General features: G+C 32.2%; 2 protein-coding genes across 2 annotated transcripts in view; one reads left to right on the forward strand and one right to left on the reverse strand.

The window, feature by feature from the left end:
- Nucleotides 1-4163: 4163 nt before the first annotated feature.
- LOC106461785 (tetratricopeptide repeat protein 37-like) lies at nt 4164-11141 on the reverse strand. Its single transcript, XM_013921639.2, has 2 exons — nt 7300-11141; nt 4164-5801 (listed from the first exon to the last, which is right to left on the reverse strand). The coding sequence occupies exons 1-2, from the start codon at nt 11054-11056 to the stop codon at nt 4954-4956; spliced, it is 4605 nt and encodes a 1534-aa protein (XP_013777093.1). The 5' UTR covers nt 11057-11141; the 3' UTR covers nt 4164-4953.
- Nucleotides 11142-16036: 4895 nt separating this feature from the next.
- LOC106461787 (selenocysteine lyase-like) overlaps nt 16037-21039 on the forward strand; it is a 49836-nt gene continuing 44833 nt past the window's right edge. Inside the window, exons 1-2 of the mRNA XM_022388837.1 lie at nt 16037-16185; nt 18940-19055. Coding sequence (XP_022244545.1) covers nt 16145-16185; nt 18940-19055 — 157 coding nt within the window. The 5' untranslated portion in view covers nt 16037-16144. The remainder of the gene's footprint in view (nt 16186-18939; nt 19056-21039) is intronic.

Raw genomic sequence — 21039 nt, forward strand, 5'->3', positions numbered from 1 at the left:
TAAAAATAAATATTTCAGACTTCTCATGAACAATTCTTGGAAGAATACATAAACTAAACATAAAATTCAGTTTTTTTTTAAATCTGGGTTAAGAGTGCATTTCTGAAATTTTTGTTTTGTTGAAATTTTTCAAAATTTTGTGTGATTATTAGTATTAGTTCCAATAGTTTTCAGTTTTTTCTACATCTGCTTGATAACAGTATGAGTAAACACATATTTAAACAATTTCATATCCGTATCTACATGTATTTTTCTTGCTCTTTATAAAAATTCATTGGTACTTCATAATAATATTGTCCAAACATTTTAAAATTTTAGTTTCGAAGAGCATCAGTGATATTAAAAACAGTATTACCATAGGTTTGAAGTTAACAAAATATACTACCTTTTAAGGGTAAAAAACTGTAATGTTTCAAAACTATTTTATGTCAACTTTGAGTATAGTTTTTTTTTCTTCACCTTCAGTAAAATACCTATTGTAAAAAGTTAATTATTTTAAGTCTTCTAAACCCTCACCAGATTTGTACTCAGTTCTGTAACTGTCATATCTTTACCATTACTAGTAATACTCTTATGTACAAAACGTTGAAATGCAACTTCAAAACACCTCCATATAATTAATAACATTTTTTGTGATGTAAATGGATAAATTTGACATGCTGCAAAATGAAGAACGCCTTTCAAATAAATATTAAAAAAAAGCTTTCATGGAATAGACTTTTGTCTGCAATGGAATAAAGAACATTAACTAAAAGTTGTTGTCTTCTGAAGAGATACACGTATACACAGACATAGAATGTATATCTATGTGTTAATTGTTTGGCTAACAAAAGAAGGTGTGTGTGAAAGATTTAAGGCAGTTGAAAACATATTGTTATAATGTAAACTTTATGGTGACATCCATTTTTATGATGAAACTGCTTTGTAAGGTGATGATATGATAACAGTGGATGTACATTAGCTCTCTAGACTGTATTGTTAAAGTATCGTTTTGTTTTAACTCCAAGATTTTCAGCATCTCATAAAAACATTAATATACATTACATTTCAACAGTGATCTTGATCAAAATAGTAAAAACAATAGGATCAAAATGTTTTGTTAGTCACACTAGAAATATCCTGCTACTTTGAGAGGGGGATCCATCTTCTTCAGGAGTAAGAAGAATGATTTATCTGTAATGAGTATAAGGATTAATTGTGTTATTTGAATGAACTTCATTGTATCTGACTAAAGAAAAGGTGGATTCTGGTTTGTTGTTCTAGGTTTGCAAAATGCCTAAAAATAATCATAGAAAGGAAACTCTTGCTTAGTTAACTCATATCAATCTCTCCCATAAGTTACAATGCAAGCTTATTTTTATATATCAAAATTCTATGTTACTTACAAGAAGATTTTTATTTTTGTCAAATTTCAATGCTTTCTATAACACACCAAGTCATTTAGCACCAGAATCTAACATGACATTGACTAAACCAAACATTATGTAACATTCACCAAGCCTATCTACAATTTCATACAAAAATTAGACCTTGTATATAACTATAACGAGAGAGAGATCTACTTAAATTTTAACTCTTCATGGTGCCTTGTTATTTTCCCTATTTTTAATCTATCTTAAACTTATTAAGACTGAACAATCAATTTACAGGCTAATATAAATCCAAGGTTCATAATCCAAGATTTTAAATCCCATTGGTTATCATCATCATTTGGTAGTATTTTTCTAAAATAAATAATGAACCCTGTACAATCCTGTTTATGCCATTTAAGTATAAATATGGCTTGATCTTACTTCACACAATGTCATAAGTCAATCTTAATCCAAGACTAAATATAATCTAGCAAGAATATGCCATCACCTTTAATACGTACCTCTATAATACAAGTTTGTGCCATATCTGTATATGTACACAAGATATCTTACTGGTAGTTTTAAGTCAGTGGGGCTGATCTTTGATATTACTAGTAATATCACATTGTAAGTATGCATCATGTCTACATTAGCATGTTAAAAGTAATGTGCAAGTGAACAACAGCCTAGGTTGCACTTACCTTCAATCATTACTGATTTTTCGTGTAAGTTTTAAAATAAAGATTAATACATCAGAAGACTTGTTTCTATCAAAAAAATAAGACTTTGTAAATTTTGTGTTTGTATGCAAAGATGCATAAATGGAAATGCTAAGCAATCTTTACATTTGTTAGAAATAGTAAACCTCCATGGAAATGCTAAGCACCCTTTATGTTTGTTACAAATAGTAAACCTCCATGGAAATGCTAAGCAATCTTTATGTTTGTTATAAATAGTAAATCTCCATGGAAATGCTAAGCAATCTTTATGTTTGTTATGAATAGTAACTCTCTATGGAAATGCTAAGCAATCTTTACATTTGTTACAAATAGTAAATCTCGACAATCTTCTAAAAATGAAAACAGGTAAAGAATAAATAAAACAAGAAATAGGAATAAAAACTACTTTGATTTTATTGAAAATATTTTGAGTTTAAACTAGTTTGTTCTTTAATTATTAAGAAGCAACAAACTTGCATTAATAGCAATCTTGTTTTTAACTCTTTGCTAACAGATCTCGCACAATCCTCCTGAGGCAGAAAATAATTAACTTTTCAGTTGTTTGAGATGAAAAAATTCTTGAAATACCAAAAATTTGTACAACTGGTTTCATTAGCCTCCATTACAGACATATGTTGGCAGTTTTATTTTAGTATTGTATTCACCTTGGCAGTTTTTTTTTCTTTTAAGATGACTTGGCTTCCAACAATGAAATTATGTTCTTTATACTATGAAAAAAAAATGGTTTGAGACCAAAAAGTAGGTAAGAATGTTCTTGTTGAATTTTGTGCAAAGCTATCCAAGAGCTATCTGCACCAGCCATCCCTAATTTTGAAGTGATAGACTACAGGAACAGCAACTGGTCAACAACAACACCCACTGCCAACTTTCTTCAATAAATAATGAGATTGACCATCACATTTTAAAACCTCCATGGCTGAAAGTGCAAGCATGTTCAGTGATTGGTTTCAATCCTGTAGATCTCAAGTTGAATGCCTTAACTAATGAGAATGTAAGGATCGTTACTGTAACAATATATATATTGTAGCTTGTGCTTCTATCTTCAAACTTATTAAAACAAGCAAGTGATAAATTATTTCAGCCAGAATTGTAGATAATAATAAACAATAGTTGAGTAACTTGATAATATTGAGAGGGACTAGTGGAAATGAAACAAATTGTGCTTTTATTATTGAATAACTTTCCTAAATAAATTATCATTAATTTAGTACATTGTATTTTCTTTACTACTGTACGCTTATATTGTGTTATAAAATGTAAATCTATGTTCTAACATTAAACATTAATTGCAATACACCATTTGCAAGTTTATTTAAATAAGCTGTATGTTTATAATAGATATTTGATAAAGTATAGGATTGTATACTGATTCATCAGGTGAAAAACAAAGCAAATATTAAAACACAGTAATACCAGAAAACATCTATGGTTAAGGATGTAAGCTAACTAAACCAGTTGAGCCTTTTAACTGATTACACAGTGAGAATATCCACCAACCCACACTTCTAGAAAACTTTAAAATTTTTAACTCCAGAACCATAGCTTATAATACTTTTATTGAAGAAAATCTCTGCATTTTCAATGATCACCAAACACTAAATAATAACTTCAACTCCTCCCTGTTGTCATTAATTTAATCAATTCCAGATTCTGTGTTTTTTATTTGAAACTTGTTATTATTTTAAAGATATGGTGTTTATACTTATATTTAAGCCTTTTCTATAATAGTTTCTCTTAACAATGTTATTTATTAAATGTGTATGCTGCACATTTTATCTTACATTCCATTATATTGTTACTGTTTAAACCTGTTCTTTCTAAAATTCAGATATTATGAACTAACTTTTTGAGGTATTAATGCTGATGATGGAATTTGAAGCAATTCCAAAACACCTATAATTGAATATGTTTTGTGGTATTACCATGTTTATAATATTACCTGTCAATTACTAAACATCTTAAATCTTCTGAAATTAAGCAACTCCAAGATTTGGCATACTAGAATATATTGTTACTTTACAAATATTTCTAAAACCTATAGCATTACAATATTCACCAGTAGCATAACAAATAATTACAATAAATTTTATTTTCAGTACAGATTTATTAAATAAAATGTTCACTAACTTTATAAATTTATTCCTTGCAAATATATGCATAGTCAGCAAGTACAAACAAGAGTATAATACATTTGTATCAACTGTTTCTACACACGAGTTTTAGAATACTTGAAGACAGTTTAATTAAACTGTACTGTGCTTCATTACTTGAAAAACAAGGTGGGGATGAAATTTATTTTTCACAACACATGGTTTTAAATATCTTACTGTTATGTAGATCACTATTACTGTGTAGAATTTATTAATTGTAAGAAAGATATTTTTCTATTTCTTAAGCTAAAGGAAATAGCAGTATAATTTTCTGTGTTCCATAACTTCAAGACATATTCTGTTTTACTTATGACATATTTCTAGTTTTCAGAGCTGAACTAAAGTAAAGCTGTAAAAAAAGAGCCAAGCAAACATTTTGGATCCTTCTGCAATCATAGCAACAACAACAAACCTACTCTTCCAATTCTCTGATGTCATCAATTACTTCAACAATATGCTACTATAGGCTTAACATTTCATAAAATTATCTAAAATATTCAAATCTTTCATTTCTGTTCAATTATTACCACTTTGTATTGGTTTTCCAAAATACAGAACAAATATATTTTGTGTTAGTAATCTAACATCATATAATTTTGTATGTATGAATTTTCCATTTCTTTAACAAGTATCTTGCTTTTAAATTCAGTAATGTAAAAATGGACAAATGAAACCAACAAAAGCACAGCTATTCATGTATTTTTAAGTTGGTTAATCCACAACTTTATTATTTAGGGTTTCCTCAAGGACTTTATGAGCATTCACAAACTCTGTATCACCACAAGCAATAGCTCCCTCCAGCAGTCTTTCTATGCCATCACTGTTGTTTTTTCTTTTATAAATAGCAACCATAAACCTTCGTGCAGCCCATTCCATCCACTTTGGTTCAGCTGGGTCTGCACAATTTAGAACTTTCTTCAGACATCTCTCAATCAAACGTGAATTTTCTGATTTACCAGCAAGAACTAGTGCTTGAAGAAACAATGCTCCTTGATTGTGAGAATCAATTTTCAAAACTTCAGTAATGGTTTCTTGAACAAGTGACTTCCACTCATCTTCATTCCTCGTCTTCTGGATATTCAATGCTATGACAGCTAAATGCAGCAGTGATACGACTTTTCTGGACAGTGATTTTACAGTGTTTTCTGACTTCAAGACACGTTGCAGGGTGTTTATGGAATCTTTGTACTTTTCACTGTTGGCCTGAAGTAAAGCTATAGAAAACCAGCCAAACAAACATTTTGGATCTTTCTGCAGAGCCACAGCAATTGTAGGTACACAAGACTGATCAAATCTGGGTTTGGTCAGCGCATCGGCAACAGCATCTAAAACCAGTGTTGATGTCAATGAATCTGTAGATAGTGACTCGGTTCTAGTCACATCCTTTCTCTTTTGAATGAGCCGATGATATTTCACACATTGTAAGAGCCATGACTCAAGTGCTGGTGAGCTACCATTCAATATCTTTCTGACAAAAACAAATAGTGCATTAACAAAATTTTCCTGACTGGTAGAGGAGGATAAGATTCCAAGCAATGAACACCAGTGTTCAACTTTATCTACATAAAAAAAAAAAATTACATATTTATATATTAGACAGAAAAATATGTTTCTTCATGTGGATAAAATCTACAAGCACATTACCATAGAAAGTTAAATTTTCTAAAATTCTTTACAAGTATCCATGTTTGGTTTAAAATCGTTTATCTGGTTTAAAAGAACTAACAAAGGAGTATAATTTTGATGCTGCTTGAAAAAGACTGGAATAACATTAAGAAGGTTTAAATATCCGTAAATTAACCTTTTAAGTTAACAGGAAAAAAGACAAACGAAATGCTGGGTCAGGTTTTTGTAACTCATTTCTAAATAAGAATTTTATTTATCAAATGATGATAATGTGCAGTAAACAGCTACTATAATGAAAACTTTTAATAATTTAAAAGCAGCAATTCATGATGTTAAACTTAAAAATGATGTAATTTTTGTGTTCAAGAAATTGTAAATAGTACCAACAAGTATTTTGATTTCTGAAATCACAGAATGGGTTGATACAATAGTGAACAGAAAACATAAATGCAATTTCTTAAGCCTACAGATGCAGGCTTGTTTTCAAGAACGAATTACACACATTTCTCTAAAAGAGTTATTTCAAAATTGTTTTAAAAGGGAAAGTACTAATAAATACAATGAATCTTGCAAATGTGAATCCAGGTAAAAAAAAAGACAGAAAATTATACAAACAGGTAAAAAAGTAATAACAAAAAGGCCTAGATTTTAGGACTTTTTTACCTGTTTGTATAATTTTGTCTTTTTCACCCTTGTCTTTATTACCGCCACTGTGCAATTGTACACACTAGTTGAGGTTAAATTGGGGTATCCTAAATGAAAATGTAAATAAAACCAGTTTGTGTACACATTAACTAACACTAGGGGATATCAAAACTTTTACCGCAACAGCAACCACTGAATCACTTTTTACACCGTTCTTATCCATCACTCCAGATTCAACATCTAATGAAAAGCATTATATGAAATCAGCAAGATTTTCTATCACCCATTCCTTCCAATTTAAATGTTTTCTGTATTGTGTCACTAGTATTTATGTTAATGATCTGATAGCTTTTCTAACTTGGCTGGCAATATAAAACAGCTGTGCAGGAACAACTTTATGGAGAACATTTCTCTTGTCCAAAAAGGCCAGGATGCTGAAGATGAATTTTTAATGATGATAAGTGTAAGGTTATACATTTTGAGTATGATTATTTGGAAATGACTTACTTCTTGTGTGAGAGATGCATTAATGTTGTAGAAATAAAACAAAAGGATTAAGATGTTGGTAAACCTTTAAAGCATTCTGCTAAGTATTTTTACTGTGATGAAAAGAACAAACAAGGTTTTTTAATTCTATTTATAAGTTTTAATTGGATAGTAAAAATAGCAGCATTAACAAAACTGGGGAAACCCCATTTGAAGTATACAAAGTGCAGTTTTGATCACCTCACCACTTGATGGGAAGATTCAATACTGCACATGCTACTTCATCTGATATAACCTTACCTGGGAAGAGATGTACTGCTTTTTGAGCTGTTTGTAGACTTCTGTTCTTGTTTCCTGCTACCATGTGACACTGTATGACTAGTAATGGAAGACCTGTGACATTTTTACCGGTCAAAACAGCAGACATTGCACAGCGTGCTGCTGTAGTAGCTTTGTAAGGATGGAAGGATAACAAGTGGCCAGCTAAATGAGACCAAATAGATGCACTGTTAGGGTGTCCATGGGCAAACTTACTCAAATGATGTAAAGCCATTTTCATCTTCCCTTGAACTATCAAGACACAAGCAGCAAGAAAGGCAATGTCTGCCCCATAATAAGGATCTTGTTGATGAGGACACAGTTCTTTCATGGCAGCAGTAGATAAGCTGAAGTCATTTAGCAAAAGACCCAGTGCACAAAGTGCTTGGAGACCTTGAACAGAAGCTGGTTTCTTTTGGGAACTCTGGAATAAAGGAGTTTTTGCTGATTCTAAGCCCTGAATTTTTACAGCAACCATTGCCAAAGCAACTAGTATGTGTGATTGATCTCCCTGGACTGTAGCAAGAGTCAATGCTTGTCTGTAAGCTTGACAGGCATCTTTTAATTTGCCAAGCTTCTGATAGGTGAGAGCCAAGTCACAATATGCTGCCAGATCCATATTCTTTACTTGTGAGAACTGCTCAAGAGCTTCATCATTCTGCCCTATCAGAGCTAGGAGACGGCCATAATTAGTTCTCACCTTGTCAATAATTTCATCACAATTTTCCTCCTCAAGAAGAAGAAGGGACATCTTAAAAGCCCAACAGGCTCCTTTGTAAAGTCTCTCTCTCTCTAGTACCAGTCCTAGCATACAAAAAGCTGAAGAAGAATCATGAATTTTTCTAGTGAACTTTGTTAATGCATCGACAGCTGTTGAAATAGCTCTCATTTGGACTATGTTGTATTTATAGAAATTTGTGTTACGGTTTCCTAAGTCCTGTAAACTTGTACAAACCCAATGTGCATACCCTAACAATCCCTCTGGATGTTCACCTAAAAGAGTTGTATGGCGAAATAAATCTAGCGTGTCTGGATGGTTAACCTTTTCAGCAATTAATGCTTGGCCTATCCAACAAACTGAATAAGAAGGTTCTAATGACTGTGCTACCTTAAAGGCTTCATGTGCTAGTTGAATATTGTCATTCTGAAGGTAAAGAACTCCTAAGTTAGTCCAAGCTACAAAATTATTAGGCTCACAACTGATAGATTTTATAAAACAATGTTGAGCTAAGTTATAATTCCTTACATGTGGGCTCAGGGAAACAACTCCAAGACTGTTCCAAGTATGGGGTGAAGTTGATTGCATACTGACAGCTTTTTTCAAACACATTACTGACTTTTTTGCTAATTCTGTAGCAAACTGACTGTCAGAACTTTCTTCAGCCTGAAAGTAATAACAAAAACCAAGGTCATGCCACAGCCCAGGTACTTCAGGTAATAACGATAAACCTCTACTGTACAATGTTGCTGCTAAAGTCATAGCTTCACTCTTGCAGATTTTTTTCAATTCTTGACTACTGAACCCTTGAGAAAACAAAACCTCTGGAACCCAAAGTGAAAATTTCTGAGGCCCAAGACAGGCAGGCAACATGCAGGCATCTCCAGCTAATTTCCATAAACAAGAAAAATTTGGTCTAGAGAGTACTGCAGTACTAATTGTTTGGAGTGCTTCATTGCAAGAATCAAGAGCTAACCCAAACAAGGACTTTGAAAAATGAAGTCTGGCTTGCTGAAGATGAGCTTCTGTCAGGCCTTTAAGGACTGGTACGTAACCAGGTTCCAGTTTCAAAATACACTGATATTCTTCAATTGCTTCTTTGTATGAGCCAAGCAACTGCTTAATATTTGCTTTTTGATACTGTGGGTACAACTGGTTAGGCTGAAGCTCAGATGCTTTAGTAAAAGCTTTCAAAGCAGCATTGAAACTTCCTCTCTGTAGGTATGCATCTCCTAAGCATTCCCAGCAATGAATATCTGAAGAGTCAGCCTTCAAGGCATTCTGCAGGGATAACACTGAAGCCATTGTTTCTCCTACTCTCAGCTGGTGTAAGCCAAGACGTAGCCAAGCCCACTTGGCACTTCCAACTGGAGCTGTTGAAGTAATTTTCTTCAACAACTTTAAATTCAGATCTGTTTCTCCACATTCAAAGAGGATATCACTAAAAGCAGCTCCAACAATATCATTCCTTTTATTAAGGTCAAATGATTTGTTATAGCATTGCAAAGCCTTTTCAAAATCTCCAATACTTTTATAGTAATGTCCAAGGTATAGGAAATTTTTGTAGAAAAATGGATCTAGTTTAGCAGCTTTAAGAAAGCTGATTTTTGCTTGATCCATGTTTTTTGTTTTCCATAAACTAAGCCCAAGAAGGTGAAAAGTATACGAGTCATTTTCCTCCATTTTAACTACTTTTAAAAGTTGTTCTAAAGCCTCTTTTGGCTTTTCTTCATTAAGACTTATGAGAATGCAAGTTTGATTTGTTTTTAAACTCTCTCCTGCTAACTTTTGGAGTTCATCTCTAAGATGTTTGGCTTGAGACAAATCATTCTTTTCAAGAGCAGTTATACACAACCAGTAAAGTAAATCTTCAGTCCTTCCAATTTTTGATTCAGCTTTGCTGAAAGCCTGTAATCCTTTTTCATACAACTGCTGCCCAAAAAGGGCAATACCAAGGTGCAAGTACATCTTTCCAACTAGAGTTGATGAAATAGCTACTTTAGAGCTGTTATAAAGCTGAAGAGCCTGAAGAGAGCTTTTTTCACTGCCATAGTAATCATGAATAGCTAGCTGGATTTCAGTAAACAAAATCCATGCTATGATGTTATTAGGAAAATAATACAATCCTTTTTTTACTGCATCAAGAGCCTCAATGCAGTTTTTTTCAAATAAATACAAGTAAAGTCCATAGAGCAAACTGGTACTTCCAGATTCAGGATTTTTATCCTGCAACTCTTGTAATGAAGGTACAATATCATCACTTATGACTTTATCAGTTACGTATTTCTCCAAAAGAAATTCACAAAAATATTCAACTGGAGCAGAAAGCTGAGGAAACTCTTTTGATAAACGTTTAGCTTCCATTGCAGCATTTGTTGAATCCTTCTTTGATTTAAGAAATATCAGGTATTTCCTACATATATCATCAAGATTAAAGTCAGAGTCATCTGACACACAATTAAGCAACTTTGAAATATGTTCATATGCTTTTTTCATTAAATCATCCACATCTATACCACCTACATCTTCCTGTAACATATCAGTAATTGAAATCCAAGTTGTCATTTCAAGTTTTGGGTTTTCGTCACAAAGTTGAACCTGCTCTAACAAAACATTCAAAGCAGACAAAAAATCTTCTTGAATTTTATACAAGTTATATAATTTCTGTAAAATTTCCATATTCTTGGCTTTATCATTATTCATTAATTCTTTTAACTTTTTATAAACATTCTCAAGTGCTTTTCTATTATCATCATTATAATGTTTTTCATAAAAATTGCAAAGTCCTTGCCAAGCAAGTACTTGATCTGGAGAAATGTCTATAGCTTTATTGAAAGCTGCGAGCGTTTGTTCCAACTCTCCCATTTCTTCAGCAGCAGCCCCAATAAAAACCCACGCATGGTAGTTATTTTTATCTAATTTTAACACCGTTTTACAGTATTTCAACGCACTTTTGAAATCTTTGTCACGTATTGCCTCTCTAGCTTGTTTTAGTAGCATCTTCACTTCTTTCGCATCCATGACGACAAACAATGTAGCTAATTGCTGTATCTAATACAACGCTATAACACTGCCAACGTTGCAGGAATATGCCGACATTCCACTTAACTGTGGTTGTGTCCCCCTCTAGTGTTATATAGTGGATGTTTTAAAAAGTGAATTAATATTCAAAAAATATTATATATTATGTTTATTTGTTGTTAAGCGCAAAGATATGCAATAGATTATTTGTTCTGTGTCTGCTACGGGTATAGAAACCCGGTTTTTAGCGTTATAAACCTTCAGACATTCTGCTGACTCACTGGGGGTCTATTATATGTCAATGATATATATATATATATATATCATTAAGTATGGTAGTACTTTATGAGTAGGGATCGGGACCAAACAAAATAGCGCCCTTTAAAATGTATGAATATTAACAATGACTATTTCACAGCATTGGCTGAGCAAAACTAAAGCTTATTGTACCTATAAAGCCGCCGTTTAGGGAGTGAATTAAAATTTTACTATTTAAATGAATTATCATCTAAGTAAGTATGTAAATGACTTTTCCAGACAAACGTACATAAAAAAATGGTGAACCTTATCGTTCTGATAATAATTTGGAGACGGCTTGACTGGGTAATGAAAAAAAAACTTTATTACAAATGTGCGACGTTTCGACAAGATTATGTCATCAGGATGGCATAATCTTGTCGAAACGTCGTACATTTACAATAAAGTTTCTTCATTACCCAGTCAAGCCATCTCCAAACTTTTATTTTCTATAAAGTGGGTTCCTCTTCTGAATGGAGTCTCAATGATTCTTTTCTTGTACAGAAAATAATGCTATTATATATATAACGGACTATGCACTACTTTGGGCATATAATCAGATTTGAGAATAGGTTGGTAAAAATCCTGATGAGCAATATAATCGAATCGGTTATACGCGAGTCCACGCTAGATATTGTTGGTCCACAAACATACAGCTAATAAAAAGGCAAAAAAAAACAAAACAAGTATAACAAAAAAAATTAAAGTAAGTGAAATTATTGTGTTAGCGTCAACTGTGAACATTAATAAAATTAACTTTAGAACTAGAAGAAGAAGAAACAAAATGCTTTCATTATTATTTAGTGGAATGGATTTTGCATTATTTTTACTAAATAATTCAAAAGAATCCGCTTAACAATTGAAACTGTTACAACACCCAAGTCAGAAATAGAATTGTTTAGGTAGAAAAAAAGCTGATACTTTATATAAGACTGTCGTATATATAAGTAAACGAAAACAACCACACGACTGTCATTTACATATACCTATAGTTCTGACTAAATACATGACCATAAGCGACGAATTAGCAGGGGCAAAGGAGCATTTGACCAGGGAATATTTTGGGGTCATAGCCCCCAAATAAATTTTACAATATCTGCATGCATTATGCTACTGTACTGATTTAATAATTGTTGTATCATCGCTATCCCAACAACTTCCGCGAATTGGCGTAATAATGTACTTAGCGTGATCATCTGATTGGAAGTTAGCATTCGTCAGTAGAAAAACACACTAAATAGAAAAAACTGTCAGAAGTATCGATATCAGAGAAACTAATTTTGACACATTCTTGTGTTTTCTTCAGTTGAACTACAATAGTCATATACGTGGTACTGTCCACAGTAGTGGATGTAATCATGAATACAAGTTATGAGAGGTAAACATGTGGCCCTCGTATATTGAAATGAAAATTATTATACAACCGTCGTGTATGTAGACAAATGGAAAAGTACACGACCTATCCAAACCTTTCCTATTATAACCTAAGCTAATGCAGTCTGATGAAACTGAACCTAACCATAAAAAGGCAGCACACCTATTTTCACCAATCATTTTGCAATCAGACAAAAGTAGATGGCAACTAATATTTCTATTCTGTTAACTATGTAAAATAAAAGATCTCTGCACAAATTTTCATCTCAAAGGGAAAAATTGATTAAGAAAAATAACACCAGTTTTTTGATGGAATTAGTGACAACAAGGAGGGCAGTTCTTATACCACCAGGAATTGAAATACTCAACAACAAGGAGGGCAGTTCTTATACCACCAGGAATTGAAATACTCATACCAGGAATTATCAGGAACAACCTTATATCTAGTAGCAGGAGTGTTGTAGAACTAAACACTCCACTTTTCCTGGGATATTATTTGTTTAAAGAACTCTCGTGGATTTGAAGAATAAAGATTCCATCATTTGGACCAAGAACACAAGAAACTTTGAAATCTGAGTTAATTATGGGTGGAATATTGCAAGATTTGAAGCCGTATAAGTATAATTTATAACAAAGAATATCAGATGTAGTCATCTTAAACATGAAATATAGAAAGTCTGTTGCCAAATCTTCACATGAAGGGAGCTCCATCTCATTTATAGGACCTGTATGATAATAGCTGTGAAAATTTTGCAAGTGATGAATGCCAGATATAATTTGATTGTTCATGGAATACTTATATACTTGATCCAGCTGACCTCATGACTTAGACAGGACAATTGAAATCTCTGATAAGATTAGTGCTGAATGGATAACCCCAATATCCCAATTGGCCAGAAGACTCCCAGTTACAAAACAGGATGAGTAAGGCTTTCAAAAAAAAAAAGACGTGGGAGAACAATGAATAATTAAAGAAATAAAAAACAACAGCATGGAAAAACAAGGAATAATTAAACTGAATTGAATTAAAAGATACTTCCTCCACAGGATGGATACACAAGATTCTGTGCAAATTATTGGAAGATGAAAAAGTGAAAGTCACAACTCTAATTTACATCATAATACATATCGAAATTAACTTTAAAAATTATCATTTTTCACAGTCAATTATGGGTCTTCTCATTTTCCACACGTGAAATATAACATAGTATGACAAGAATTAGAACTTGAAAGGATATTTGAGCCAGCGTGTGCAGTATGAGGGCATACTATGTGTTTTTTATGCCTTATTTAACATAAACATTTTCATAAGTTGAAATGATATTTGAGCCAGCGTGTGCAGTATGAGGGCACACTAGGTGTTTTTATGCCTTATTTAACATAAACATTTTCATAAGTTGAAAGGATATTTGAGTCAGCGTGTGCAGTATGAGGGCATACTAGGTGTTTTTTACGCCTTATTTAACATAAACATTTTCATGTATACAAGAATATTTATAAGAATATATAAGTTAAAAGGATATTTGAGCCAGCGTGTGCAGTATGAGGGCATACTAGATGTTTTTTACGCCTTATTTAACATAAACATTTTCATGCATTAAAGAATATTTAATTTTAACTATAGAACACTGGTCAAGGTAGAAATAAGTATCTTTCGCACTAATTACCTATTTTTCTGGGTCATTCACCTATGATATCATATGCATCTTGTACTGGGAAATGTTTATGTAGACTTGAACATACTATGAAAGTAGACAATTGATACCATAAGAACTCAAATTCCCTTATTATTACGGAATGACGTTGGTAGCACACATGTCCTAACAAGAATAACATTATTGTTTTATGTATATAATACCATGCTTTCTCAGTCTGTAACATTTTTCCATGTTTTTTTTCCCACCGATCCCCAACAGTATAGCTGTAACTAGGGTATCACATTTGCGCCTCTTGTGAGTGCTGTAGTAAAACATTTTCGTCAATTTGTCGTCCCAAACCTCTTTCGCCCGGATTGGCTGTTCCACCCGCCATGACTTAGTAATGGGTCTGTCCAATAGATATTGTTGAGAGCTCTCAAACCTCCACAAAAGACGCCATCCTCTCGAAAACACTAATTTTGTCTTTGATTTTTAGCGTGAATAAATTAGGATTGTTAACTGTTAATTCCAATGTTCTCTGAATCCTACTCCTTAATAGTAGCTCATCATGTTCTAAAAATGAATGCGAAAATATTTTATGCCACATAATAAAAATGATCTAATGAATATGTATTTATAATGTATTTCTACTGCAGATCTTGTAAATATCAAATGAAATGTAAAGGTATTTCAGGAAAGATTTTTGCGAATCTGGAACTCTTTAAGAGACATTTTTTTTCTGAGAGCAACAGTCCTCTTCTAGGGACTATGTCCATAATGTCGAGAACGTATTGTATGGTTACACTAACAAGATATGTATTGTTACGACAGCGGAAGTCATGTGACGCTGGTAACACATAATGAGTATCTAGAAGGATCGGGGAACATCACGAATAATCCAGTATTTGCTAGACTTCCTCTATTCCTGTATAAAAGCGCGCCAGATAAAGCGAGACAATTAATCGGAACTGGAATAGCAGACAGAGAGATTGAAGATATAGACAGATAATCGAGTCAAGCCGTAAGTAAAGTGTGTAAATCATTGTGAATTATAGCTTGTGTTTAAGTTAAAGTGACTGTGGAAATTAAGTGTACTGCAAAGTTGTATTGAGAAAGAATAAACTAGTTTTATTTAAGAAAGGACTTATATCGCTGAAGTTCTTCGGAACGAATTTTTACGGGTAATTAACAAACGACCAGAGACGTAACAGTATTAATCGAAGTTTTATTTTTTCCTTTTATATATAAAAGCATATCTATCTATATGTTTATATATATATGTGTGTGTGTGTGTGTGTATTCAACCGTAATTGTTATTGTTGTTGTAATTTGCTTTCTCTAGAGCACTTTTAACGATTATTGTTAGAACAATGATAACTAAAAAATATATGCATTTTGTTTTGTGTGTTTATATTGAAAGTCTTATTTTCTGTTTCAGTTGTACTTTAGAAGCAGATTTAATCCATTATACAGTTTTCTATTGAAACATGGGAAAATATTTTTATGTAAAACCGTATGAAATGCTGTTAAAAATGAAACGTTGTACAGAAATAAATATGTTATCCTACAAATAGCTGTTTCATTCAAAATTTCATTTTATTCGTAAATTAAATAAAGAGAAAAAATGTTACCAGATGGCGCTATTAGAAAAGCCATGTGAATTGATGCGGTGTAAATAAAAAGTATTCAAAATGTATGAAAATTTAGCCCAATTGTTTTAATAGCACCATGACATTTTCATTACAGATGTGAAGGGGGAGGGGCACTATTGTTCATAAAAATGGATACTGAAAATTGCAAAGACATTTATTCCATGACAAGGTAAGTAACGACTAAAATAATTAGAGTGGGGTCAGACATGAGGGTTAGAGTAGACGGTTAAAATAATTTGACGAGACATTCCGATTTGACATGGACGTTGGATTTGGACTACCCAGTTTTTTGGAATATTGTCCCGGTTTTAATTTTGGTCATAAATTTGGTACTTTTAGCCTCTGACAAAAATTAATCATCAGACGCGAAATTTTTAAAACTGAGTAAGGAAATTATCACACAGCTCGGAATGACTCAGCATAGTCTTTCAATTTTTGATACTTTAAAACGTAGCTATGGGGCAGGCCGTAGAACTAGAAGAGACATGATATGACTATTGCATAAGTCACTGAATACACGATTTTACACCTGCAAAAACAAAGAGCTAGTTGAATTTAAATTGCATGTGCTGTTCACAGCTGATAATATTTGGTTTTCAATTCGTGAAGGATTTATTTAAGGTCACTCACAGGTGAATATGAAGGATTTCAGGATTTTATGGCAAACCCCTAAACAACGAGGAATTGCTGAAAGTAAAAAAAAATCACTTGCCAGAGAGGTATATGTTGCAGAGTAATGATGTAACTAAGTAACTATCCTTTTTACTGGATGAAATTTATTATTAGCATAACGAAATGTTTATAATTTTCCTTATAAAAAGGGGGAGGGGTTCAGAGGAGGCTTCACCAGAGTTTTTCTAAGACTACAATAACATTTTTTATATTCAAAATTCTTAAAAGTAGAACCAATAACCCTGTTTGCTCTTAGTTTTTTTCAGTATAGCCAAACATTCAATAGACAATGTGTTTTACCAATAAATGTTTTAATTTGTTTTTTTATTGAGCAAGCAAAAGAAATAAAGGTGACTTGATGCAGGTGTTTAAAGTTTTTAAGGGACATGGATAATCTGCCTATGGATGGTAAGTTTGAGTATTGAAATTAAAAGGGTTAGAATCCAAACATGACAATTAAGAGTGTAAGCATTTGAACAGTGGTTCCTAAACTATTTTAGTCTGAGGCTCTCTGGATGTGAATATAAAAGTTTGAGATCCCCCTCCAACCTATAACCACTGTTATGAAGATTTTATGAAAAGTATAGCAAATGAAGACTAACCTGTTTTACTGTTACATTATAGGTGCTTAAGTGCGAGTGCAATCAGTCAGCATTCTTTCAAGTCTTGCGACCGACTGACATGGTGATTGAAAAACATTGCTGTAGTAAAAGCTATAACATCTTCTTTCGACGTACTGTATCATTTAGTTAATTCAATGTAATTTTTTTTGGCTTAATGTTTACTTAGAATTAAAATTAATTCAGCATCTGTATTTTTGGCACATTTTTTGTTTGCCCCCATGAAAAAGCTTCACAGCCTCTAAGGGAGCATGGCTTCCACTTTGGGAAACCCTGCTTCAGAAGACTATATTGAGATTTTTGTTGTTTGTATGACAACATTCTTAAAATGTTGAAGATAGAAGATATAAACTTGGTCAGTATTTAGCATGACAATTATGTGACACATTGTTAATTGAAATTATTTTAAATATTTATTGTATAAGAATTGGATGAAAAGGACAACATTTAATTTTTGGATGTGATTTGTTGAATTGATAAGTGGAAAGGTGGTCTGAATGAACTAAATATCCTTTGTCATTTTAATCTTTTTTTTTTCTATGCATTTAAGAAATTTAACTTTTTTAATCTCTTCCCATTGGGATCAGGCTTTGTTAGTGAGGTATCATTTAAGTATATCTTCTCTGCATTTTTTCCAGAAAATTTATGTTCTTCCTATAGTAAGACCAAAACTGAATATTTATATAATTCCATGATAAGTATAACCAATCTTTTGCAAAGTACAAATGGTCAAAATTTTCTGTCACATTCCCATAAAGTTTTTGTCACCAGTCATGTTGAGACCCTTACCTTTATTTCCTGTATATGTATCAACATTTATTTCCTACATCAAACAAGTCTTTTTCTAAGTTTTTCTAAATTAAGGTCTTGACATTTCTCAATAATGAAACACATTTTCCATGAACTTGACTCTCAAAAAACTTGTCGAAACACTGCTGAATAAAATCAATATTATTCTCAGCTTTAGTCTTCTGCAGCTATTGAGTTATGCTATTAGAATATTTTTAGCTAAGTTACAAGCAGTATTGGTATTAATATTGTTTATAGAAATGCTCTGAAAAATGCACTAGTTTTGATCTTATAATCAGAAAAGTTTCCACTTACAGCTTGTGCTTTCTAGCATCAAGTGGATTTTTGATTCACTTGTTTTCCCTCTACTTTATCAGAACCTATGAATAGCTGGTAATTAATCTTTTCAGCAAAACATTACCCAAAGATTTCTGAAAGTCAAAAAATAATTATCTCCATAGGGTGTGTTCACACAATAAAAAATACTAGAATTAAGTATGAAAATAAAATTACAAGAACACTCTTTTTCAAAAATGATGCTACTTATGAAATTGAAATTTTTTAATGATTCTCTAAACTAAAAAGAAACAAAACAATTTAGTTAACAACAGAAGTCATATTAGTAAATGTTTTAATACTCTAGGTCCTTAATCAGTCTTTTTTTGTTAACTGTAGAAATTGAATTAGTAAGTATGTAAATTAGCTACTTATGTATTGCACCAAAAATCATATATCAGTTATTCATAGCACAAGGATATTAATCTTTGTATTTGCTCAAGTAATGGTGTTGATCAGATTTATTTTCTTGGAAACTTAATATGTGTTTGTTTACTTTAATGCAGGAAGGCAGTGTACTTGGATTACAATGCAACAACTCCACTGGCTTCAGAAGTCCTTGAAGCAGTTTATTTAGCCTTGAAATATAATTGGGGGAATCCAAGCAGCTCGTATAGTGCTGGTAAGTGAAAACAACTAAACAGTTATAAGATTCATTTGTTTGTTTGTTCAACTGTAAGTGATAGTTACACAATTTTTTGCTTGTAATAGACATGTCACTGTACAGTTGCACTTTACCAATTCATGTACATGAAGTTTCAGTTTTGTTTAGAAATTTTTATGAATACTTCTATTACACCACTGTGTTGAAATAGCAGTTTTAAAAATATGTTCATGATTTTCAGCTAGTTGGATTTCATCAGAAAACAAAACATGAAACGTTTTTAAGTAGTCTGTTAGTAAATGTTAATTGATTGTATTTTAGTTTTGTTATGCACAAATATTTCAATAACTGAGAAAATAACAGTAAGAAACAAAACTGGAAAAAGTTTCAGAAAAAAAGTATTGCAATACATATTGTAATTAGATGCTCTACTTAATTTAATTTTTCACCTTAGATATGAATTTGATGAAAATCTAAGTGAAGTGTCCACTAAAAGCTCTTGTCAGATTGCTGTAGAGCCAGCCTTTGGCATTTTATCATTTTAGTAAGATTTTACATACAGTAGTATCAAAATTGAGAACAGTTTACTTTAACTTTCCAACTCAAACATGTCAAGAGGTTTCTTAGAATGGTTACACCATAATGGAAGATTAACAGATTGGTTTTCAACTAATAAAATGTCTTTAAATATTGATAAAACTAATTATTTGATCATAAAACAGAAGCAAATAGATAATCCAGAGCAGAAACGAGTTTCTGAAACTAGAGATTTGAATAATAATTCATGAAACTTCAACCTAGAAAGAGCACACCTGTTAATATAAATGGAAAAATTGTATGTAGTTGTGGTATTTAGGTACAATGATGCCTAACAGATAAGTTTAAGTATCAGCAATATTCAGGCTCCACAAATGTGAAGTAGAAAATTAAAATGAACTCGGGTAGTAAAAGAAATCAAATGCACAAGGCGTACAATATAACTAGGCAGTTAGTGGTATTTACTATTTGATTATATGATGGTTCTTTTAATAGGTTGTTTGATTAATCAATTAGTACCACAGTACATACAAGCAAGGAAAAAAGCCATTGGTGGCAGGTGCTGCCAGCCAGTTGCCTTCCCTTTAGTCAACAGTTCAGACCAAAAAAACAAAATTTGTCAACAGGTGGTGTAACACAGTTGCCTTCCCTCTTAATATTGTTATATATTTATTTAATTGTTAGTTATTGTTAAACAATATATTTTTTATTGATCTTTATTTAATTGCTAGTTATTGTTAAACAGTATATTTTTTATTGATCTTCTGTCTTTTGTAACAATTGCAGATAAGGTGTTTTAAGACAATTTAAAATACCATATTAATGTTACGACAGTGGTAGTCACGTGACTCTGGTAACACGTCATGATATTCTCAAAGGATTTGGGAACATCACGAATAATCCAGTATGTGCTAGGAGCCCTCTATTCCTGTATATAAGTGCGCCGGATAACGTGAGACAAATCGAATGTAATTTAATTGCAAACAGAGATAGACGACAATTGAGTCAAGCTCGTGAATCATTCGTTTGTTGTGAATTATAGCGTTTGTTATAACGTGACTGGAAATTAAGTGTATTGCAAAGTTGAATTGAGTAAGAATAAACTAGTTTTAATTAAGAAAGGACTTGTGTCGCTAAAGTTTCTTCGGAAAGAATTTTTATGGAAAATTAACAAACGAACACAGAGGCGTAACAAATTGGTGTCAGAGAGTGGGACAGAAAAGAAAAAAAACAAATGGAAATGAGAAGTGGTAAATCAAACTACAGCTTAGCAGATTTGATGGCAGCAATACAAGAACAACAAAAGAAACAAGAAGAATTATAAAATAAACAAGAAAAGAAACAAGAAGAGAGACAACAGCAGTTGCAAGAAAACCTACAACAGTGGCAGCTCAAACAGCAAAATAAACATGAAGAGAGATTACAGCAGTTGTTGGAGGAAAAAGAAAAGAAACAAAAAGAGAAA

Source organism: Limulus polyphemus, unplaced genomic scaffold (assembly GCF_000517525.1).
Source record: "Limulus polyphemus unplaced genomic scaffold, Limulus_polyphemus-2.1.2 Scaffold1031, whole genome shotgun sequence".
NCBI lineage: Eukaryota > Metazoa > Arthropoda > Merostomata > Xiphosura > Limulidae > Limulus > Limulus polyphemus.

What these genes read in the sequence shown, in the direction of transcription:
- LOC106461785 (XM_013921639.2), bottom strand. Translation starts at nt 11,056, where the DNA reads ATGGATGCGAAAGAAGTGAAGATGCTACTAAAACAAGCTAGAGAGGCA. An exon ending in AGCAGTACATCTCTTCCCAG is followed by an intron (nt 5,802 to 7,299) that starts GTAAGGTTATAT and finishes TTTTTTATGTAG; the next exon opens with ATAAAGTTGAACACTGGTGT.